We start from the raw sequence: 25,182 nt of genomic DNA, 5'->3' as shown, positions 1-25,182 counted from the left end.
TGTTGCATAATATCATAGGCAACACGGTGATTGTTGCAAAATATCCATCGAATTTGGTTTCTATGCCAGCATCGGCAACAAAATATTCGTTGCTAACTCGTTGCAAAATTGGCAACGACCGCCAAATTGGTTGCCTATAGTCATTGGCAAGGGTCCTAGGGCAACGCCCATGGCAACGGCAGAATTTTGTTGCCGATAGGTTTAGGCAACAAATTGCAAGCTTTAGACAACTACTTTCAATCATTGCCAAACCCCTGTTTTCTTGTAGTGAAGATATCATAATAACGATTAATGGATAAATGAATTGTTTTTATTTTGGAAGTCTAATGAGGACAATGAAGGAATTTGGGTAGAGAGAGAAGTGACGTAAGAGGTGATAGGAGAAATTAGAAGGTGGTAGGCATATGGAAAGCAAGAGATCCAAGTATTGGATTTAAGTAAGGGTTGATATGAGAAGAGGAGGGACATCACAAAGCAATGACGTATGAAGTGATGTTTTTATTTAAAAGAGTAAGCTTGAAATTGTCGTAATTCCACTAATCTAGCTTTCTTAACTTGGGGCATGTGAGTACTTGATGGATTAACGATAACTTATGGATGGTAATGAGGAGCTAGACCATTTTGGAGACATAAGTATCTTGTGATGGAAGTCTGGGTAGTTGGAGTCGAGATAGACTTAAATACATCACACATTGCTAAGGAAATGATAGGAGCTTAAGGGTGACCCTTTAGTTCACGATAGAATTTATTTCTCATTTTCAGGGATATGTAAGGAATGGTGTGGAAGACGTAGTAATTAACGATACTTGAAGTCGCGATCATATTTTACGTTGGATACATTTGGAGATCAAAAGGTTAATCAGAGTGGCGCAACGGAAGCGTAGTGGTGCCAGTCCAGCCATGTCAGTAGAGGTGGAGAACAACAGAGGGATCAGCCAGGACGCCCCAGAGCCCAGGGCAGAGTTTTCGCCATGACGCAGCAGGACGCTTTGGTTTCATCAGACGTCATCATGGGTACATTATCTAACTTTGAACATGATACGATATTTTCGATAGACTTCAGGAGACACACTCTAGCTTGTCACATATTCGTGTTTTGAGTAAACTTTCTCGATTTATGGGTTAGAGTGGTTTTCAAATGATTTAAAGGTTTTAAAATGGATTTATTTCGTAATGGTTTTACCTCTGAAAACTTTATCTAGGGTTTGGCGTTCTCTCACATTTTTAAGTTTTTATTTTTGAGGCGTACTTAATTTATTTAGGTTCGTTGTGGAGTGATCTTTTTAGTTTAAATGTTTTTGGTTTCCTCAAACGGAAGGAAATGTCAAAATTCAGGCATATTTCAACTTATGGTTGTTGAAAGGAGGTTTGATTTGATGGGCGATAAGAATTTTACAACTACAATTCACTTAAATTAAGGTTTTCTACTAAATTTCGAGGACGAAATTTTTGTAAGGGGGGAAGGTTGTAACAACCCGACCCAAATTTTCACTGGAAATTTAAATTTTTATTTGACTATGGTTTTGAGAGGTTTTTAAAAGATGTTGAATTGCATTTTATGGATTTTGAGATTTATTTTTTTGAAAATAAAAAGGGGTTTGATTTAAATCTTTATTTTTGTTTTAATTTGGGGTTTGACCCAAAATTGACTTTTAAAATAAAAGAGATTTCGATTTTGACTTCGGGTCCGTTAGATAGGTTTCGATCCCACGATTTCATAGACACATAGCACGCTTCGATCCGAGTTACAGTTTGAAAGATATGGGCGTTTGAAGCGAGGGGCAATTTCGTAAAATGGATAAATTGGGTTTAAAAAAAATCAGATTTTTTTTAGAGCTTTCTCTCTCTCTCTAGAACCTTCTCTCTCCCTTTATTTATTCTCTCTCACCGCAGTCTCTCCCTCTGTCTTCCCTCCCCCGCGACCGGCCCTGCGCACAGCTGCCACAGCCACCTCCACCTCGCGGACCCAGCTTCACCAGCAAGACCCCCCCCAGGTGCCGACCACCCCCAGCCTACTCTCTCTCCTTATTTTTTTCTCTTCCCGAGTTCTCTCTCTCTCCTCCCTTTTTCTGTGCGCGACCAGCTCAGCCCAGCTCGGCCAATTTCGGCCACTACCCGACCTGCCCAGGCCACCGGCGAGCCCCCAGCAGCCTTTCCCTTGCAGCCCAGCCCCTACACGCGCGAGAACGAGGCCAAAGAAAGCCCAGCCCGCCACCACTACCCGTCGGAATTCCGGCCAAATATCAGCTCCTTTCATCCCTATTTTCGGCGAGACGACCGCAGCCCGAAACGATTCGGCGGAGGAACGGAGCTAGGATTCTCACTGTGAGTGGACTTTTGTTTTAAGAACATTTTTATTTACTTTATGATTGAATTTATTTGCTTATTCCGAGTTTTATTTGAGTTAAAATAATTTGGGGTTGAATTTGTTATAAGTGATTATGATTTTCAAAGTTTACATTTCCGTTAGTTTGACTAATGTTCTTACTTTAAGTTTTATTAAATGATTTTTCATACGAAATTGACGAATAAATGTGGTTTTAAGAGTCGATAGAGATATACGATTTCAAACGTGATTTATACAAGAATTTATAGAAAGGAAATTGATTTCAAAGTTTTGAGAAAGCCTTGAGTTGATAGCAAAAGGTGTGAGAATCTCATTGGGACTTTTCATTTTTAAGAAATTATTTTGCGTGGCATTGAAATATTAAAAATGGTTTTCAAACCACCTTTGCAGTACCCTCCAGGTTATCAGATTTAATAGGTCTTTGGGACCCATCACGATGCACATATAGGCTTTGGGCCGTGTGTCGGGATGCTTCGCCCTTTGGGGGCCGCTCTGCGTGCACGTACGACAGAAATTTGTGGCTCTGCATGCGTATGACAGATTCTCGGCTCTGCGCATGTATGACAGATTATTTATGGCTCTGCATGCGTATGACAGATCCTCGGCTCTGCGCATGTATGACAGATTCTATGAGTAACTGACTGGTGTGTGTTTTCAGCTGTTAAGTATTTAAGTGATGAGTTTATGGCAACAAAAGGTTTTTAAGTATGACGGTTTCAGTTGAGCAGTTTTATAAATTTTTCAGTATATTGAGAATGTTTGAGAAGAAAGTTTTCAGTTCAAGTTATTTATTTATAGATTGACAGTATCAATTTCAGTTTGAGAACGTGGAATTTTCAAAGTTTGATTTTCAGCTTCAAATTTTATTATTTTACTGGGAAATGGTTTTTAAAACTGGGGGATTTCAAAAGACATCGTAAGGTTTTAAAGTTAAAACGTGTGTAAAAGGGTTTTTCTGAAAAGATATTTAATCTTTGATCTCCATTTAACCGTCCACTCACTGAGCCTATCTCACCGTTTTCTTGTTTTGTCTTAAATTGTCCCCCAGGTAGTAGCGTTGGTGGAGGTCGAGTCAAACAAGTCGAGGCATAGCATCCATTTTCCACTCCCGGATCTTGTAGGCATCACTTCCATTTTGTGGAAGTTCCTTTCCTTGAATTGTAAATGATTAGTGGCTCTGATAACAACTCCTAAGGTTTAAGTTGGATTTCTGTGAAATTGTTGGGTCTGAGACCCTATTTTGGTTGTGGTAGAGGTGGTTGTTGTATAGAAGTGCTTTTTAACAGGTTTAGAAATTTTTGGGTTAGTCCATTTTCAAGGGAGGTTCTGCCGAATTTTCGGTAGGATTTTTCTTAAATTTGGATTCCCGCAGGGCCTCTCCGGGTTTCAGGGTGGAATCCGGGGGCGGTCCTGTCACCACTTGATTTATGTAAACGATTTTAGACAGTGATTTAAACCGATTTTAGAAAGTGATTTTACATCAATATCTTTGGGCTCACACTCTGATTTAGTTAACGTATTTATTTATTATATTAAGTGCATGGCTCATTCTTTGAAAAAGGGTTTAAATAACAAGGTTTTCAGAATGTTTATGGGCCCGAGGTTTGGGGCGTTACAGAACTCGTGAGATCGAAACCTATCTAACGGACCCAAAGTCAAAATCAAAAGCCCATTTATTTTAAAAGTCAACTTTGGGTCAAACCCAAATTAAAACAAAAATAAATATTTAAATCAAAACCCTTTTTATTTTTCAATTAAATTTCAAAATCTTTAAATTACAATCCAACATCTTTTATAAACCTCTTAAAAAAAACATAGTTAAATAAAAATTTAAATTCCTAGTGAAAATTTGGGTCGGGTCGGGTCGTTACAACTATTTTAGGTAGAAACACGAGGTGAAATACCCATTTAAACAACGGTTTATTGATAATAACCGTTGTGTAGGCTATTGGAAATAAGTGTATTGCCATGTTTATAGGTTTTTCATACTACGGTGTTTACATGAAACCGTTGTATTAATGCATTAAGAACATCAGATATTAACCATATAACCGTTGTATATACTTATTTGGTACATCGATTTTGGGTTAGAAACTGTTGTATGAAGGCACATAGCACAATGGCTTTTTAAGATTTGTGTGGTATGCTTAAGGATTAGACAATGGTTTATGATATTAAACCATTGTAAGTCAAGGTTACAGACCACACTTTTGATTGAAAACGATTATATAATGTGCCTGTTTACATATGTTTTTAGAAGCTCGCAATTGTCTTTGACCACAATGCAATTATGAACAAAAATGCACAATCTGATTGATGAGATAGGTTGTTTTGGTACAACCATTGTTCCAAATTGATTCCCTTCATAATTAACATTTCTAATAAATTATACATTTACAAAATACTAATTCACAATAATTAATAAAGGATTGAAATTTCTAAAGTACCAACTAATATAAGATATTTGAAGCAAGTAATTGCATATATGTACCTTGCTCCCTTAACCCAATTTCATTCACAAAACCAGCCATATATCCCATAAACAAAAACACCCCATATATGCCTTTCCAAAAAAATAGGCATCAATCTAATCAATCAACCTAATTGCTACCATATATCAAAAGTATTATCCAGCAGCTAGCCTATCAATCATCCCAAGCTAATCTAGAAAAGTATTCAATATATCATATATATACCCCAAGCTAGTCTAGCTAAACACATGGCCTACGTCAAAAAGGCGTCATGCAAAAATCCAACATTTAGTCTACATATACTGGCCCACAAAGTTTGCCTATTTAGCCCGAACTTCATCAATATCTTCTTGGGTATAAGTGTTGTCCTGCCTTCGTTCCCACTGAAACAAGGCAAAGATGAAGTACTAATTAAAAATAAAATTCAACTCAAAATGCAAACAGTCCAGCAGAAAAATAAATAAATAAAGAACATGCCCCTAAGTAGGTGTATTGAAAAACATAGGCATGCAAGAGAGGAATATGCCCCTGTCAGATTTCAGCATCCAATAGCAAGCATAAGCATATATATATATATATATATATACACGCTTAGTTAGCATCCACAAGATAAAATAGGGGCCTATATCCAGAATCAAGCTCCAATTAATCTAGAATCAAGTTTAAATCAACCTCAAATTCATACAAGTGATCATCAAACAGGGGTCTATATAACCTGTCAACTTCCACAATTTTGAAAGATTCCACCAAGTATTCCCAATCTGCACCCAAAACAGACTCCCCTAAGCTAATTTGTTTCCTTTTATTTCTTTACTACATTTCCAATCTTTCAGCCACAAAACAAATAAAAGCATTATAAATCGCAACCTTAACAACTAGGTAAGGTGGCAACTACAATACTCCAATAGTTTGTAGTTACCACCTTACCACCTTACACTTATATAGGTATAAGTGTCATCCTTCCTCCATTCCCACTGAAACAAGGCAAAAATAGAGTACTAATTAAAAATAAAATCCAACCCAAAATGCAAACAGTCCATCCGAAAGAAAAAAATAAAGAATATGCCCCTAATTAGGTGTATTGTGATTTCAAGCTAGCATATATAAAAAATTAAGTGCATAACTACATTAATTAAGAATCAAGCTCACAAATACCTTAATATTATCACGACAATTTTCAGTTAGAGCAAAGTCACAAGGAATATAAGGGCAAGTGAAAAACATAGGCATGCATGAGGAATTTTGATGTCAGGTTTCAGACTTTCAGGGCAAACTTAGAAATTACACCAAAAATGCATGCAATGTCGGATTAAGGTGATTTTGATCTTGAAATAACCATTAGGGTGCCTAGTTTCTGCTCACCAAAATTAGATCAAAATACATGTAATGACCCGACCCAAATTCCACTAGAAATTTAAAATTTTTATTCAAGTTTGTTTATTTTAAGAGATTTTTTTTAAAGGATGTTGAATTTTAAAGATTTTAAGATTTATTTAGAAAATAAAAAGGGTTTTGATTTAAATTTTTATTTATTTTTGTTTTAATTTGGACTTGACCTAAAGTTAACTTTTAAAATAAATGAGCTTTCGATTTTGACTTTAGGTCCGTTGAATAGGTTTCGAGCCCACGAGTTCATAGACACGTAGCACGCATCATTTCGAGTTACTGTTTGAAAGTTACGGTTTGAAAGTTACGGACATATGAAGTGACACTACAACAAAAATGGTCATTTATAGCACTCAAAAAACGCTATAAAACCCTTATAATAGCATTATCCAAAACGCTATGACAGCCGACGTTATAATAGGTCGAACTTTTTGATAGCGTTTTTAGAATGCTATAAAAGAGCACATCTATTATAGTATTTCCAAACGCTATAGAAATATACTATAATAGCGTTTCTAAAATGCTATAACATACTAGAAACGCTATTATTGAGACGCTAAAATGGTATTTTTAGAATGCTATAAAAGAGCACATCTATTATAGCATTTACAAACGCTATAGAAATCTACTATAATAGCGTTTCTAAAATGCTATAACATACTAGAAATGCTATTATTGAGACGCTAAAATGGTGTTTTTAGAATGCTATAAAAGAGCACATCTATTATAGCATTTACAAACGCTATAGAAATCTACTATAATTGCGTTTCTAAAATGCTGTAATATACTAGAAACGCTATTATTGGGACGCTATAATGGTGTTTTTTGGTTCTTATAATATTGTGTATAATAGCGTTTAATGCCCTTACTATAGCATTTTAAAACGCTATTGTTCTTTTTTCCCAGCATTTAATGAACGCTATAGTATTTATTGTTGACATTTTTTGGTGCCTGCTCCCAAATTATTTCTTTGCATTTTTAAATTGCCACTGAGAAATTTTTCTATATAGCATTTAAAATGGAAATTGGTCCTAAAGTACAATAGTTTCAATTGATAAAAAAAAGTATAGTAGTTTCAAAATAGAAGTTACTCCAATTAAACACCTTAAGGCTCCATAAATATCACAATTAGTACCTAACAAAATACTAATCTTAAGGCTACAAATACCAAACTTCAAAAAAGAAAACCAACAATATCCAAGTCTCCCAACTGCAAAACACCTCTTAGCTATAGACAGAGAGGAAAACAGTTCAACATTTTGGGTCAGTGAGAATACTAACAAATCAATGCATATTCTGTTCAACCATCTCCTTGAGCTCATGTAGGGCATCTTCCAAAAAGATATGTAATCCCATCTTGAGAATTTGTTGCAGCACCAGCAAGATACAACTCCACAGCAAGTACAACCCAACATATTCCTGTCAATACAATCAGAATCATAATTGGAACACTATAAGCCTATAACCTAGAGACAATAAGGAAAAAAAAAAAAAGAAATATCCTGCAAGCATCTACTTAGACAGATGAACAGAATTTAATATTTACATAAACTTGTTCTGGAGGAGAAATTGACATTATATAGCCATAAAAGTTACAGTTGATAAATCTAGCCCAGTGATAAAAAAACCTTATCGTACATAAATGTACTGCAGGATGAGATTATTTCAGCAAACTCAGAATAAATCTTTGTACATAAAGGTACTTTTTTAAAACTCTTCAGCACTGTTTGTAGCCTGTAATGTAAAAATATTTCTCAATTCTCATTCGTTTTCTATGTCTCAGCAAAACATAAACAAATAGGTAAGGTCAATGGTTTCAGAACTTTCAGCCTTTCTGGGTTTGTTAAATCTTCATCCCATTTATCGAAAGTTGACTTTTTTTCTTTTTTGTGATTATGATTAAAGGTCCTAGAAGGACTCACTCAGCACGCTGTCTCGTCCAAGAAGGCTCAAGCTAACTGGTGATCAGCATGCAATCTATCTCATTAATCAACATTTGAAACAAAAAAAAAAAAACAAAAAAAGAAATGGTCTTAAGAAAATTCTCTCCATGCATGCAGTTAACTAAATTTGGTTTCTCTGAATTTTCAAATATATAAAGGTACAGAAAACTAGTTGAGAAATGGAGAGAAGCAAAACCACCACCAAAAACAGCTGAAGAAGCATCAAGGCTTGTTATTGAAACACTCAAGAGACACCAAAAGGCTGATGTTGAGGTACACTCAGTTACTCAAGAACTAGTGCCACACAATATGCAGGCTGTTACATGATGCTCACAACAATAATGGGGTATAGTAACATAAAAATTATTTTGTGATTGTTTATCTATAGGGCTTATTGGCTTTCTATGGTCTCCCTCTTCCCTATACTCTGGTTCAACTTTCTGCTGGGGTCCCAACTTCATTGCCTCAAGGAGTACAGTTTGAGTTCCAGACACTACAGTAATAAAAACAATATAGAGCTCTCAAGTACTTCTTTTCACCAAAACTAAGTGCCTTGAAACTAGTTCTGATTGGTAAATCATTTTGATGAAACCAGGTTGACGCAAAAGCAATTCCAAATGGTGATACTGTAACAGTGTATGTAAGCACAGCAAATCCCAGAAAGTCATCATGTGTTCCGACTGATGTACACACGGCGGCCATCCACAGATCAAAAGCACGCACTAATAAGAATTATACAAAGGCGGATGCACTTCACAAAAAAATCACTGATGCAGGATATCGGGATATCATATGCCTCTTGCATAAATTTCATGTAATTGATCATTTAGATTTAACACCATTTAACTTCTAAAATAAAAAAGGGTTTCTAATTGATTTTTCCCCTCCATCTAGGGTACTAAATTTTCAAAACGAGGATATTCTTGCCCGAAAGTATTGGATTCGACTAAGGTAAGATTATCTGCTTGTAGGCTTTCAACTAGCTGCAACTTATTCTACAAGCGAAAGATAATTGATTCTAAGATAAAACAGGGGTATAAATGCACCAGAGAGTAAAATGCCATACGGAAAATAAGCCAAAGATGAGTTGGTTCAGCTTATTCAAGGCAAGTGTTTGAGGGTCCTTGTCTATGGGCAAGATCGTTATTGTAAGACCCCGTATTTTTCAAGGAGTTATTTTAAATATTTTGCGAATTTATTTGGAAATTTAAAAGGTTTTGGTTTAATTTTTAATTTTTGTTTTAAATTGGGTTTGACCCAAAAGTTGACTTTTAAAACTAATGGACTTTCGTCTTTGACTTTGGGCACGTTGAAAAGGTCTCGAGTCCACGAGTTCGTAGACACGCGGCACGCGTCAATCGGAGTTACGGTTTGAAAGATACGGACATGTGAAGTGAGTGGCACACTTGTAATTTTTACAAAAATGGTTTTTAAAACCCAAAAAGTCAGACTCATTTCTCTCTCTCTCTCTCTCTCTCTCTCTCTCTCTCTCTCTCTCTCTCTCTCTCTCTCTCTCTCTCTCTCTCTCTCTCCCGCGTCTCTCGCCCCTCACCCTCGCCGCCCCTGTCGCCGGCGCGTCCGGCGGCGGCTGGGCTGGGTGTTTGGTCCACCGTGCTTGCCGTCCTCCCCTCTTCCTTCCCCTGGCCGCCGATCACCCACCTGAGCCACCATCGCGACGAATCGACGCGAAGACAGAGAAGATGCTCTCGCCGGCGATCTGTGTTTTCCGACGGAGTTGCGGCGTCGGACCACCTGGGTTCTCTTCCCCAGGCCACGGCGAGTCTTCCCATGCCCTTCCCTCACGCCGGTGACGCTCCACGACGACGATTCGACGCCACAAGGGTTGCGGCTGCACCACCGCGATTTCACTGTTCCGGCAGAAATTGGATGGCCGGACCTACTGGGCTTTGTTCCCCTCGTCATGGTGAGTCTAGCCATGGTCTCTGTTCGTCCATACGAGGCTCCACGATGGAGCAATGAGCTCGGGTAGCCGAGTCAGCCGCCGGCTTCCGCCGTCGATTTTGGCCATTTCCGGCGAGTTTTGGCCGTCGACTCAGGTATAAAAGTTGATCCTCTCGACGTCTCCTTCGTTCTGGTGTAATTCGTTTTCGTAAATTTTGAGTTTGAAATTTGTGCAGGTTGACCACCACGGACCACCACGGACCACCGCGGGTCCCGCCGCGTTTGGCCGTGCCGATGGCTGGAATTGTTAGTTTTTGGCTTTTGGCCAGTCAACCGAAGCCCATGGGTGAGTTTTGTGAATTTTGGTGTGTGGTTTGGGACTGGGCAGCCACCGTGCGGGGTGGTTACTGCCCATTTCGGCTGTTGAACGGTCCAGTTGTGATAGCTGGTTATTAAATTATTGATTGTCTGGTCTTAATAGGTACACGGGCTCGGGAAATCTTATCCCTAATGCCGTTATGCTGCCGGATTTGACATCCGAGTAATGGCGCCGTGAATGGCACTTCGGTCTTTTCACGCGATCAAACTGTGAGCGAAACTTATCTGTTTATATTGTTGAGTACCGTGGTTTAATTGTCTGTTTTATGGATTTGCTGCTTTACGTTAGAGAAGACTAGGTGTAGAATTTGTATTAGGAGAATGAATTGACGAGGATTTGAGGCTAAGGAATTAATTGGGGATTTATAGAGTTGCTTTAAGGAGAGTCACCGAATTAGAGAAGGATTGTTTATTGTCGAGGTTAATGATCGATGATTAGGCAGTTATCATATACAGAACGATCAAATTAATTATTGAGGAAGTGTCGGTATGTTTCAAGTGACAGACAAGTGATGGTTTATGAGCGGGAATCAATTTCGGAAGGATTCGACATAGTACGGAGTAAATTGTGGGTGGAATGTTGTGAGTTGGAAATGTGAGTACTGATCGATCGAGCCTGCCTGTGTTAAATGCACGGGATTGTGGCCAGGATACGAGCCTGCTCGTGCGGAGCGACCCTCCGTACGAGATTGTGGCCAGGATACGAGCCTGCTCGTGCGGAGTGACCCTCCGTACGAGATTGTGGCCAGGATTTGAGCCTGCCCGTGCGTGGGATTGTGGCCAGGACATTGTCTAAAGTATGGGTACAAGTATGGCGTGAGTTTAAACTACAAGTGTTTTGGTATATCAGTTATAAAGATAATTTCAGTTCAGATTGGTTATTTCTCCGCTTGGAAGTTTCATTGCTTTTTCAGTATATCGAGGTTCATTTGAGATGGTTTTCGGAATGGATTTGTGAAAAGGTTTTTAAGCTGGGGGATTCCAAAGAGTGAGATTATGGGGATTTCAAAGAGCGACGTGAGTGAAATTAGATAGTCTATTTCGTTGCTTTGTGTGCTTGTGTGCATTTTTTTTTGTTAGGATTTGGTTTGGCTAGGACTTGTTAAAGTGTAGGCTTGAATCTTGAGGATGGACATTGATGAATGAATTATGCATTGAGGTTATAAGTTAGGAAGTGAACGATTCGAGATTGAGGTTAATAGTTGACGTTTAGGCATTTGAATGGCAGAGTGATTATTATTATTTTTGGTGGGATTACGATGTGAATTTGAGGAATTTATGATTTATTTTGATGCTTGGATGATTGGTGATGAAATTATTGTGTGATTGAATATTTATGGATATTATTGTGAATTATTATTATACATGGAAATTGAGGATATTATTGAGGTTAATTATTTTGTTATTTCACTCATACGAGCTCTAGTGAGCTTACCGGGTTATTTGTTTGAATGACCCGGTGTACCATGGATATGGTGCAGTGTGGTTATTGGTGTTTTGCAGGTTAAGCAGGCTGATGAGGCAGTGAGGAGAAGACGAGGTAGTGGGACTTATTTTAATTTGATTTAACTGATTTTATACAGTGAATTTTACACAAATGTTTTAGGCTCACACTCTGATTTATTTAACGTATTTATTTATTATATTAAGTGCATGGCTCATTTTTTTTGAAAAGAGGTTTAAAGGAAAAAGTTTCAGTGTATTTTTGGGCCCTAGGATCGGGGTGTTACAGTTATGGCCGTTGTGTAGGTGACATATATAGCAATGGCATATTTGTACAGGTATTATGCCACCTAACATTAATCTCTTTCTGCCATATATTGCCAACAAGTCTTCTAATCTCTTCCTTCTCAATTTCAACCAGGAAGTAATGCTCAAGAAAGGGTGTGCATGGCATTACGCAGCCTATGACCAGCGCTCAGAATTTGCGAGAGTGAGTATAAACTGTATAATTAATATCATATTACTAATTCTGTATTTATTGCACTAGAATTGTACTAAGTTAAATAGTATGATAAATTTGTAAAGCATAAAGAAAAGAACTTCAAGATCAATACTATATAAATGTCTTTTAATACAGATCTTTGGTTTAGTTTCTTTTAAATACTATAAAAAAGTACCTTTAAAAAAGTTAGACAGTTGATAAATCTAGCCCAATGATAAAAAAACTCAGAATGAGATGATTCTTAGCTGAAATTAAAGGTATGGGAGTCTAGTTTAAGTTGGCAAAATGTCAAAACCAACGACTTTGTCAAACGGTACCAGTTTTCAAAAGATCACAATAAGGGCAAAACTGGTTTTACAAGATAGTTTGGGGTTTTCAACTAAAACTTGGGTTTTAGAATGATTGTAACCTACCAAGCATACAAGTTCACACACAATCATCTTTTTAGAGTTCCAAGACAGATTTCACAACCAAAAACAATAAAAAAAAATCACCATGAAACTCAATTTTAAATATTTTGAGTTGATAAATGCTTACCTAAATCTCTATTGTGGCATAACAACTTTGTCTGCAGGCCATGCTACTGTACTGCCAAGAGCTTCTTCAATACAAGTCATGTCAGATGAAGGCCTCCATAAATATGCTTCGGGTTTCCTTGCTATATCTACCCAAATTCTCATGGCATTCGGTCCTAGAGGAATATGATGAACAAGCTGTTTTGGATCACTTGAAGACCAACGTCCTTCAGCCACTATCTCACCAGATCCAGTCCAATCTAACAACTTGCACTTGCTCTTTGAATTATTATTCACACTCTAACAATAAGAAACAAAAGAAAATATTAGTTATCTTTAGATTGATATTTCAACATGTATATGTATGATAATTCAATACAAGTAAGTATTTTACCGACGGAGAAGATAAATTGTCATTTTCCTCAGCTTGTTGACTCATGGGCATAACAACTTTGTCAGCTGGCCATGCAACTGTATTACCAATAGCTTCTTCAATACAAGTCATACAAGATGTAGGCCTCCATAAAAATGCTTCAGGTTGCTTTGCTATGTCAATCCAAACCTTCATGGCATTAGGCTCAAGAGGGATGTGATGAACAAGTTCTTTTGGATCACTTGAAGACCAACGTCCTTCAGCAACTATATCCCCTGATCCAGTCCAATCTACCAACTTGCACTTGGTTTGTGTGTGAGTATTAACACTCTATATAATAACAAGGCAAACATAAGAAGAAAAAATATCAGGTATAGTTTTAAATTGATATTTGCTCTTGTACATAGCTTTTTTTTTTTTTTTTTTTATCATGCAATACAAGTAACAACTTTACCATTGGCGAAGAAGCATTTTCATGTTCCCCATTTTGTTGACCCCCATTTGGTTGACCCTAATAATGCATAAAGTTTGGATTCAATCAGTAAATAGGTTACAATTGTATCTAAATCAAAAGAATATATATTTAATAGTTTGTTACTTGTCTGAATGTTCATTAAACCACGGACTAAGTCCTCCAAATACTTTATCCTATCTTTAAGTTCAATTTGCCCTTCTTGAAGCTGGGCCACATGTTTGTCCCTCGATTGTAAGAAAAATAATTTAGTAAGGGTCATTCCTTTTCCCATTGCTCTTATCCTTCCATTAACATCTGGACCAAGGACTTTGGTTAGAGCATCTTCTTTCACATTAGTTGTTGAGCACGATGGTGAAACACTTTCTAATTTTTTCAACTCTTCCTAAAGGAGGTGATAAAAAAAATAGATAAGTACAATAAAAACAAAGTACCATACAAAATTAGGCAGACATATCATAAAGGGGTGCCAGGTAATGTAAAGTATATAGATGATCTTTCTTACAATAGTTTCACCAGCTGATGTGTTCACTGGTTTACCATCTTTTCTGGTGCGTGATTTAATCCAAACTTGAACTCTAGAAATGGAGGATGGGTTTGCACTAGTCTTTTTCTGAAAGAAAAATAATAATATATATCAAACAAAAATACCACTACTTGAACTATTTAATAAACAAAAACCTAGCTAAAAATATATTAAATTCAACAAGTTATATATCACCATGTCAACAGTCAATCGAGCAAATCCTTTTCGACTGCATGTGTGTGGAATTTGTTTGCGCCTCATTTTTCTGTACTTCTCACTTCTAGCCTGGAACAATTCATTTGAAAAATATATGTAAATAACTTATGTAACTTTCACCATAAAAGTACAACAGTTAGTTAATCAATGTGTTTACCTTAAATGTTGGACTTGTTTTTGACTTTACAAAACTCTTCCATACATTAATATCTTTAATGTTATCAGGCCGGAGTTTAAGCCTTTCTTCTTCATTTGGTGCTGTGAGTATTTGGTGAACTAATCTTGATTTTGAAGCTCTCCAAAGACAGCCCATCTCCTTAAATATATAGTCTTTTTGCCATCCCTCATCAACTTTGTACCTTGCCTACAAGTTATACATTGTAGAATTAGTAAAAATTTGCACAACTAGGTAAAATATGTACATAATAGTGTACATATAAAATTTATATGATCAGATAAAATGTTAGAAAAAGTACCATTAAACTATTTTCACTTACCTTAATAGATTTCCACAAAATTTCTTTTTTATCGGAATCATTTTTCCTCCAATCATCAAGTATTACAGGTACATTTTCTCGCACAAGTGGTCCTAAATATGAAGACAAACTGACTGATCCATCTCCAATTGCTTCACCCCCATCAGTCCATTCAACTTCAACCCGACTATCAGCATCCAAAGCAATGTCCTTCATTTTGGTTTTTCCTCTACTCTTTTGTGAGGATGCAGCTTGGGGTGCTTGTGATGATGCAGCTTGGGGTACTTCTGATGATGCAGGTTCATGCTGGGGTGCTTGTGGGGATGTAGGTGTTTGGTTGAGTTGGATAACAGGCTCTGGAGTGCCCTCTCTGTGCAGTGACCCACCAATACGATTTGTAGGTGAATCAAGTGGTCCTTGTTCTGAGATTTGAGGCCTATCTTGAGATTCTTTTGGAGTTGGCTGTGTGTCCATTGGTTGGAGGTTAGGATGAGAAGTGACATTTTCTGTTGCCTTTTTCTTGGACGCTGATCTCGTAGTACGCTTAACCATGTTTACTAACCTGTAGGTGGGAAAAAGCACAATAATTCAAAATAATTAGAAGTATGCTTTTTATTTTAGAACAAAAATGAATCAATATATAGAATAAAAAATCTGAAACAAAAGACCAATGCAACAAGTTTACTTACTATTCTGAACATTAAAAGCTAGGAAAGAAATATGAAATAAAAGAAACATCACATATATATAAAAGAAATATGCAATGAAAGAAACATCATGTTTCATTGATAATCTAAGTACATATATTACACAAAGATACCATCACAATCCCCCCTCACATAACTAACTTGCTCACTACATTCATCAATATTCATCTCAATTTCATTTGGAGTGGGAACTACATCTACATTCTCATCATACTTTTCCAACTCATAGAAACCTCTCGGTGGTGCCTTTAATAGGATATACCAGTTAGAGGAATCATGTTCTCTTGAATAAAAAACTTGCTTCGCTTGAGATGAAAGGATAAATGGATCTCTCACAAATTGACTTTGACCTTGGTGTAGGTTAACAAGGGTAAATCCATCTTCAACCCTAACACCATTACCAACATTTGCCCAATGACACTTAAAGATCGGAACATAACATGAGTGGTAATCTAATAAAATTATATCAGTTAGTATCCCATAATAGGTAACCATATCAGATACTTGTGCAGCATCTTTTGCGCTTGCCCTACACATGCTAATTGCTTCAATGGAAACACCACTGTTTTGAGTTGACAACCCAACATCTATTGTATGAAACCGCTGCCCATTGATCATATATCCAGTGAAGGACAATGCCCCATTTCTTGGCCCATATGCAAGCAATTTTAATAACTCTGAATGATTACTTGAATCAATAGGAATCTGTCAAAAAAAAAAAAAAATCAAACTGAGTCAAAGATATAATTCATTTTATATGTTGTAGCTGAGAACATTTGATCTTCTAGATAGCATGTCACCTTTTTCTTTAACCATGATGCAAATTTTTCAGTGTGTCTCTTCCAAAGTAAACTGGAATTTTTTTGAAGACTTTTGTTAGATTGCTTTAACTCCTCTTTATGCATTCTATAGTATAATGCAAAAATAAGTGAGTTAACTTGTATCTCTAGTTAGAAATTCTACAATTTTATGAGTGATTTACTTACTCTAAGAATGGTTCCACATCTGATGTATTGAATAGCACACAGCGATGAGCAATTTCTAACAATTCATCACTTAATGTAATCTGTCTTTTACCAGAAATTGGACGACCTTCAAGAATTACCTCATTCCCAAAATCAGAATTTCGTACTTCTTGAACATCAACTTCAATTGAGGGCTGTAGAAACTCACTACAAAATGCCATGCATTCATCTGCAAGATAGCATTCTGCAATGCACCCCTCAGGTCGTGCACGGTTCTTTACATATCCCTTGAATATTTTCATATGTCTGGAAGCATAAAACTATTATATTAAAACATGTACAACTTCTAAAATGAATGATTAAGTACAAAAAATTGATATGTGTTCCTAACCTCTCAAAGGGATACATCCAACGGTAGTGGTGTAACGACCCGACCCAAAGTTGACTTTTAAAACTAATGAACTTTCATCTTTGACTTTGGGCACGTTGGAAAGGTCTCGAGTTCACGAGTTCGTAGACACGCGGCACGCGTCAATCGGAGTTATGGTTTGGAAGTTACGGGCATTTGAAGTAAAGGGCAAACTTGTAAATTTTACAAAAGTGGGTTTTAAAACCCAAAAACCAGATTTTTATCGGATTCTCTCTCCTCTCTCCCCGACCCTCTCCCTCTCCCGTGTGTCTCTCCCTCCCTCACTCTCGCCGATCTGCCACCGGCGCGTGGCGGCGCGTCCGGCGGCGGATGAGCTGGGTTTTCGGCCCACCAGCCTCGCCGTCCCTCCCCCTTCCTCCCTCTGGCCGTCGATCACCAACCTAAGCCACCATCGCGACGGATCGACGCGAAGACCGAGAGAGGCCCTCGTCGGCGATCTCCTTTTTCCGGCGACGACGGGACGCCGGACCACCTGGGTTCTCTTCCCCAGGCCCCGGCGAGTCCAGCCACGTCCTCCCCTAGCTCCGACGACCCCTCACGGTGGCAGATCGAGCAATTTCAGGCCGGCGGCTTCTCCGGCCAGTTCGAGCTTTTCCAGCGAGATTTGGCCCTCGATCCAGTTGACAAAATCGATCCTCTAGGTACGGGTAATCTTTCCCCTAAGGTGTTGATGTTCAATTTTGAGATTTTAGAAATTCGATTTTAAGGTTTAGGTCTATTTTGAATATCTTGAAATCAGACTCAAATTTGTGATGTTTACGTGCAATTGAAGGTTCTATTATATAATTAGGATTGTTTGGAGTTGAATTTGGATATTTCTATGTTTGTGCCGCCGCTGCCACCGACGGCTCCGCCACTTGTGGCGGCGAGTTAGGTGGTTTTTTCTTGTTAATCAGCCGTCCCAGGACTATTAGAAGCCAACCCTAGGGTCTGTTTATGTGTTGGTGAGTATTGTGTGTAATTTGAGGCTGGGCAGCCACCGTGCGTGGTGGTTACCGTCCATGTCGGTCGTTGAATGGCCAAATTGTGAACCCTGAATATTTATAAGTTGGATGTCTGGTCTTAACAGGTACACGGGCTCGGGAAATCTCATTCCCGATGCCGTTATGCTGCCGGATTGGGTATCCGAGCGGTGGAACTGTGAATGATGTTTATTGGATTGTAATGTAGAGTACTGTTATTGAATGGTCTGTTTTGTGTGTTTGTTGCTTTCTGTTAGGAAGACTAAGGGTAGGATTTGGATCATGAGAATGAATTGATGAGGATCTGAGGTTAAGGAAATAATTTGGAATTTTAGAGTTTGTCTTGAGGATAATTGTTGAATTAGGAAAGAAATGTTTATTGTCGAAGTAAATAAATGATGATTAGGCGATTATTATACCGATTTGATCGAATTGAGTATCGAGAAAGTATTTGTACGATTTGAGTGACAAACAAGTGAAGGGTCGTGAGTAGGAATCAATCTCGGAAAGGTTTCGGTGTAATTCGGAGTAAACAGTGAGTGGGTTTGATAAGGAGAATTTAGAAAAGAATATTTAAAGACTGCTGTGTAAATGCACGTGTTGACCGGTCGAGCCTGCCTGTGTAAAATGCACGGGATTGTGGCTAGGATACGAGCCTGCTCGTACGGAGTGACCCCTCCGTATGAGATTGTGGCTAGGATACGAGCCTGCTCGTACGGAGCGACCCCTCCGTATGAGATTGTGGCTAGGATACGAGCCTGCTCGTACGGAGCGACCCCTCCGTATGAGATTGTGGCTAGGATACGAGCCTGCTCGTACGGAGCGACCCCTCCGTATGAGATTGTGGCTAGGATACGAGCCTGCTCGTACGGAGCGACCCCTCCGTATGAGATTGTGGCTAGGATACGAGCCTGCTCGTACGGAGCGACCCCTCCGTATGAGATTGTGGCTAGGATACGAGCCTGCTCGTACGGAGTGACCCCTCCGTACGAGATTGTGGCCAGGATACGGTTCTGCTCTTACAGAATGACCTCTATGTGCGAGATTATGGCTAGGATTTGAGCCTCCCCGAGCGCGGGATTGTGGCCAGGACATTGTCTATAGAATAAGTGTTTCGAGATATCAGTTTCCAAGGATAAATTCAGTTCAGAGCTTGATCTACGGTTAAAGGGATTTAAAAATGGTTTTTGAAAGGAGATTTTTGAAAGAAGTTTTAAAGCTGGGAGGATCTCAAAGAGCGATGTGAGTGAAACTAGATAGTCTGTTTGTTTGTTTGGTTGCTTGTCTGCAGTGTTTGCTAGGATATGGTTAAGTTTAGGCTTGAATCTTGAGGATGAGAATGTTGATAATTTGTCGAAAGATTTTGGAATATGATGAGTGGATTGGATTATCGTGAATCAGTTAGAGATATGGTATAGGCATATAGTTGTGTTTTGAAGTTATTAATGAGGATGTGAATGATTGAGGTTAAGGTTAATAGTTGATGATTTGGCAATTGATTGGCCAGAATGGTGGAGTGATTATTATTATTATATTGTGGATCATTATCAAATATGCAATTTGAGGATAATTATTTCATCATTTCACTTATACGAACTCTAGTGAGCTTACCGGGTTATTTGTTTGATTGACTCAGTGCACCATGGATATGGTGCAGTGTGGGTGTAGTTGTTTTGCAGGTAAAGCAGGCTGAGGAAGTAGTGGGGAAGAGACGAGGCAGTGGGACCCAGAGAAAATTATTTAATTGTTTTTACTTAGTGGTTTGTTTAAAAGGTTTTTGACAAAATTATATTTACTTATGTTGTTGTGTATGGCTCAAAAGTAAGAGAAAGCAGATTTAACAGTTTGATGTTCAGTATTTTCATGGCCCGAGGTTTGAGGCGTTTCAAGTGGACTGGTCCACACAGTCGTACTTCTCTTCCTAAATGAATGGGCAGGTGAATCATGATATCATAAAATGAAGGAGGAAAAAACCTTTCAAGCAAGCATAAGGTTTCAACCACCTCACTGTCAACTGATATCATTTTTTCCCTATCAATAACACGTTGACAGATTTTGTTGAAGAATACACTCATTTTCATTATTGCATTTCTTGGCCCTTTTGGCAACAATCCTTTTACTGCTACAGCCAACAGTTGTTGCATAAGAACATGATAATCATGAGACTTGAGGCCCATAATCTTGCATTCCTCTACTGATATACAGTTCCCAATGTTAGAGCTATAACCATCAGGTACCTTCAAGTCAAATAACCTTTTGCAAAATGTCTTTTTCTCAGCCTTTGATAATGTATGTGGAGGTGGAGGAAGGTATGTCCTTGTTCCTCGATCTTCTGCATATAGGTTCTTCCTAATTCCCATATTTTCTAAATCCTTACGAGCATTGAGTCCATCTTTTGATTTCCCATTAATATCCAAAAGTGTGCCTATTATGCTTTCACAAAAGTTTTTCTCTACATGCATTACATCCAAATTATGGCGTAATGGCAATTCCTGTTAGGATCATAAAAATTATGAGTTTAATTAGAGTTTTTATATACTATTAAATTCTTAATAAAATAAAGTTTAGAGTTAAAGGATATAAAATACTCACCTCCCAGTATGGTAAATCAAAAAAGATTGACCTCTTCTTCCACATCTCTTCCCCATTTTGGTCTTCTCTTTTTCGTTTTCTCTTATCAGCTTTTCCCCAAACATTCACAAAATCTTTAAGAGCAAGAGAAATATTTCTACCTGTCATGATTCTAGGATTTCTTCCATTTTCTTCCTTGCCATTGAACCATGACTTATTTTTCCTAAACGGGTGTGATGGAGGTAGAAATCTCCTATGACCCATGTATACACCCTTCCTACTATACTTTAGCCACTGGTAATGAGTATTTTTACCACATATAGGACATGCTGTACTACCCTTTGTCTTACATCCAGCAAGATTTCTATATGCTGGAAAATCATTTACTGTCCACATCAAAATTGCTCTTAAATTGAAGATCGTTTTACTGAATGCATCATAAACATTCACTTCAATATCCCACAAATGTTGCAAATCTTCTATAAGTGGCTGTAAATATACATCGATGTCATTTCCAAGTTGCTTTGAACCAGGAATCAATAATGTTAACATAATGTTCTCTTTTTTCATGCATAATCCAGGTGGCAAGTTGTATGTAACGAGCATTATTGGCCAACAACTATATGGTCTGCCAAAATTGGAAAATGGATTGAAGCCATCTGTAGAAAGACCAAGCCTAAGGTTGCGTGGATCAGCTGAAAATGATGGCCATTTATCATTAACCAAGTCCCAAGATACAGAATCCACCGAGTGACGCATCTTCCCATCATTGCTTTTATGATTGAAATGCCACCTTAAATCTTCTGCCATTTGTAAGACCCCGTATTTTTCAAGGAGTTATTTTAAATATTTTGCAAATTTATTTTAACAATTTTGGGATTTATTTGGAAAATAAAAAGGGTTTTGGTTTAATTTTTAATTTTTGTTTTAAATTGGGCTTGACCCAAAAGTTGACTTTTAAATTAAATGGACTGTCGTCTTTGACTTTGGGCACGTTGGAAAGGTCTTGAGTCAACGAGTTCGTAGACACGCGGCACGCGTCAATCGGAGCTACGGTTTAAAAGATACGGGCTTTTGAAACGAGTGGCAAACTTGTAATTTTTACAAAGATGGGTTTTAAAACCCCAAAAGTCAGTTATCTCCTCTTTTTTTTTTTCTCTCTCTCTCTCTCTCTCTCCCTCCCGCGCCTGTCTCTTTCTCTCACCTCCGCCGATCTGCCACCGGCGCGTGGCAGCGCGTCCGGCGGCGGATGGGTTGGGTTTTTGGCCTACTAGCCTCGCCGCCTTCCCCTCTTCCTCCCCCTGGCCGCCGATCATCCAGTTGAGCCACCATCACGACGAATCGACGCGAAGACCGAGAGAGGCTCTCGTCGGCGATCTCGCATTTTCCGGCCAAATCGCGGCGCCGGACCACCTGGGTTCTCTTCCCCAGGCCACGGCGAGTCTTCCCGTGCATTTCTCTCACCCCGGTGATGCTCCACGACGGCGATGCGACGCCACCTTGTTGCAGCTGCTCCGACGGCTTTTCCGGCGAATCTGGCGGTGTTTTCCGTCGAGTGAGGTATCATTCTTCATCCTCTCGACATGCTCTTCATGTCTGTGCACTTTGTTTAAGCCAATTGTGATTCGAATCCAATTTCCCCTATTTTGCAGCCACGGCCACTGTAGCTCCGCCTTGTGTGGCGGCGATTTGGGTGGTCTTCTTCGTCGGTATGCCTCTTCGGAACCTCCAGAAGCCTTTCCTGGTCCATTGGTGAGTATTGTGGCATTCTCTGTGTTGTTTGGGGGCTGGGCAGCCACCGTGTGTGGTGGCGGCCGCCTGTTTCGGTCGTTCAGTGGCCCAATTGTGTTTCTGAATTGTATTTGTTGATTGTCTGGTCTTAACAGGTATACGGGCTCGGGAAATCTCATTCTCGATGCCGTTATGCTGCCGGATTTGAGATCCGAGCAAAGGAGCCAAGAAGGGCATTTTCGTCATTTTACGTGGTTAAACAGTGAGTGAAACTTATCTGCTTGTCTTGTTGAGTACCGTGGTTTAATTGTCTGTTTTATGGATTTGCTGCTTTACGTTAGAGAAGACTAGGTGTAGGATTTGAGTTAGGAGAATGAATTGATGAGGATTTGAGGTTAGGGAATTATTTAGGAATTATAGGGTTGCCCGAGAATAATTGCTGGATTAGAGAAGAAACACTTATTGTCGAGGATTAATGAAAATGATTAGGTAATTATCTTACAGAATAATCAAGTTACTTTTGAGGAAGCATTTGGTATGATTTGAGTAACAAACAAGTGAAAGGTCATGAGAAATAATCAATTTTGGAAGGGATTCCTTGATTCGGCATAGCTCGGAGTAAACTGAGAGTAAATGTTTAAAGAATAAATTGTCTGACAACAAGTGTTGATGATGATGCATATGTAGAGATGAATATGAGGAGAAATACATGGGGCATTTAAACATTGTGAAACAAGCATGGTTATGAGATGGTTCTGAGAATGTTGTGATTTAGGTTGTGTGAGAAATCCTGCCTGCTCGTGCATAGATTCGTTCTGCATGAGAAGTGGCGAGCATCCTGCCTGCTCGTGCATTGATTCGCTCTGCACGAGAAGTGGCGAGCATCCTGCCTGCTCGTGCATTGATTCGCTCTGCACGAGAAGTGGCGAGCATTCCTGCCTGCTCGTGTATAGATTCGCTCTGCACGAGAAGTGGCGAGCATACCTGCCTGCCCGTGCATTGATCCGCTCTGCACGGGAAGTGGCGAGCGATTTACAGTTTGTGGAGTGAGGTTTTGGTTGTGGAGTATAAATTGTTCTTCAGAGGTCGATTTACAATTTTGAGGGGATTTTAAAATGGATTTGAAGGAAGAGATTTTGAAAATAGTTTTAAAGTTGGGGGATTCTAAAGAGTGAGGTTAGGGGGATTTCAAAGAGTGACGTGAGTGAAATTAGTTAGTTTAACTGTTTGCTGGATTTCTTGTGTGCACTTGTCTTCTAGGACTTGATTTGACTAGGACTGGGTAAGTCTAGGCTTGAATCTTGAGGATGGAATTGATGAATGGTCTATGCATTGAGGTTATGAGTTAGGATGTGAATGATTTCGAGATTGAGGTTAATAGTTGACGTTTAGGTAATTGATTTGCCAGAATGATGATTTTTATATATTGATGGGATTTGATTTGAATACGAGGATTTATGATTTATTTCGATGCTTGGATGATTAGTGATGAAATTATTGTGTGATTGAATATTTATGGGTTTTATTGTGAATTATTTTTAGCATGGAAATTGAAGGATTATATTGAGGATTATTGTTTAAGTCATTTCACTCATACGAGCTCTAGTGAGCTTACCGGGTTATTTGTTTGAATGACCCGGTGTACCATGGATATGGTACAGTGTGGTTGTTGATGTTTTGCAGGCTAAGCAGGCTGAGGAGGCAGTGAGGAGAAGACGAGGCAGTGGGATCTATTCTAATTTGATTTAATTGATTTTATGCAGTGAATTTTACATAAATGTTTTGGGCTCACACTCTGATTTATTTAACGTATTTATTTATTATATTAAGTGCATGGCTCATTCTTTAAAAAGAAGTTTAAAAGACAAAGTTTCAGTGTATTTTTGGGCCCAAGGATCGGGGCGTTACACCATTCTTTGAGACCTAAACATCCTTCTAAATCTAGGAATGATAGAAAAATATCTCAAAACTTTAGCCGGCACACCCTTTTTAATCTTCTTTGTACGCTTGTCAACCTTCCATCTTGAAGAATCACATTTTGGGCAATTGTCCATGTTCTCATACTGTTTTCTAAAGAGACAACAATCGTTCTTGCAAGCGTGAATCTTTTCATAGCCTAGATCGAATGCATTTAGAAATTTTTTTACCGAGTACAAGGACTTGAGAAGCACTTTCGACATTGGTAACATGTCATGCATAATCTCTAGAAGGCCAGTGAAACTCTTATCGGTCCATCCACTTACAGATTTGTGTCTGTATAAAGTTACAATGGCTGATAACTTTGTGTAATTTGTACAACTAGGGTATAGAGGGGTTTCTGCATCTTCTAATTGTTCAATGAAATCATCATCCCTTCTTTCTTCAATAGGCTCTATATAGTCTTCATCATGCAAGTAGGCTACTCTATATAATTCATATGCTTCATTCATGTCCATTTCTTCAACTCCCTCATCTGTAATTGGCTTTTCCCCATGATGAAACCAATTTGTGTATGTGAGATCCATTCCCTTTATCACCAAATGCTCAAAAATAGTATAAGAAAAATGATGACTTAAGTTCCGGCAATTTTTGCAAGGGCATAGAATCTTTTTTGCGTTCCCTGAATTCTTTTCTGCCATCTTTACAAAATTCCATGCTCCTTGCAAGTACTGATCAGTAGCTCTAACATTTAAAAAAAAAAAGGAATGTACTAAGAAGTCTACCAAGAGTGTTTAATTTTTAACTATTCAATTAGGTTGTAAGGTTATTGTTACCTGTTCAGATGCACCCAATCTTTATCCATCATCCTAAAGTCATATAAGATCTACAATAACAAGTCCTAAACTCTTAGATAACCGATCCCATATCAATTACTCAATTGCACAAA

At 38.5% G+C, this 25,182-nt stretch overlaps 2 protein-coding genes and 1 pseudogene across 2 annotated transcripts; 1 reads left to right on the top strand and 2 right to left on the bottom strand.

Moving 5' to 3' along the window:
* Nucleotides 1-971: 971 nt before the first annotated feature.
* On the top strand, nt 972-12,737 carry LOC147292868 (staphylococcal-like nuclease CAN2; annotated as a pseudogene).
* Nucleotides 12,738-12,917: 180 nt separating this feature from the next.
* On the bottom strand, nt 12,918-14,787 carry LOC147292867 (uncharacterized). The gene is made up of 5 exons (XM_086230948.1): nt 14,632-14,787; nt 13,870-14,117; nt 13,715-13,763; nt 13,267-13,590; nt 12,918-13,187 (listed from the first exon to the last, which is right to left on the bottom strand). The coding sequence occupies exons 1-5, from the start codon at nt 14,785-14,787 to the stop codon at nt 12,918-12,920; spliced, it is 1,047 nt and encodes a 348-aa protein (XP_086087074.1).
* Nucleotides 14,788-15,756: 969 nt separating this feature from the next.
* On the bottom strand, nt 15,757-24,934 carry LOC147292866 (uncharacterized). Its single transcript, XM_086230947.1, has 8 exons — nt 24,227-24,934; nt 23,301-23,304; nt 20,607-21,388; nt 19,902-20,506; nt 17,014-17,037; nt 16,644-16,928; nt 16,458-16,563; nt 15,757-16,362 (listed from the first exon to the last, which is right to left on the bottom strand). Exons 1-8 carry the CDS (start codon nt 24,932-24,934, stop codon nt 15,757-15,759), a joined length of 3,120 nt encoding a protein of 1,039 aa, XP_086087073.1.
* Nucleotides 24,935-25,182: the final 248 nt, after the last annotated feature.

Source organism: Dryas octopetala, chromosome 2, assembly GCF_963921425.1.
Source record: "Dryas octopetala chromosome 2, drDryOcto1.1, whole genome shotgun sequence".
NCBI classification, from domain to species: domain Eukaryota; kingdom Viridiplantae; phylum Streptophyta; class Magnoliopsida; order Rosales; family Rosaceae; genus Dryas; species Dryas octopetala.
The sequence above is the reverse complement of the archived record's forward strand: the minus strand, read 5'-3'. Positions and strand labels throughout refer to the sequence as shown.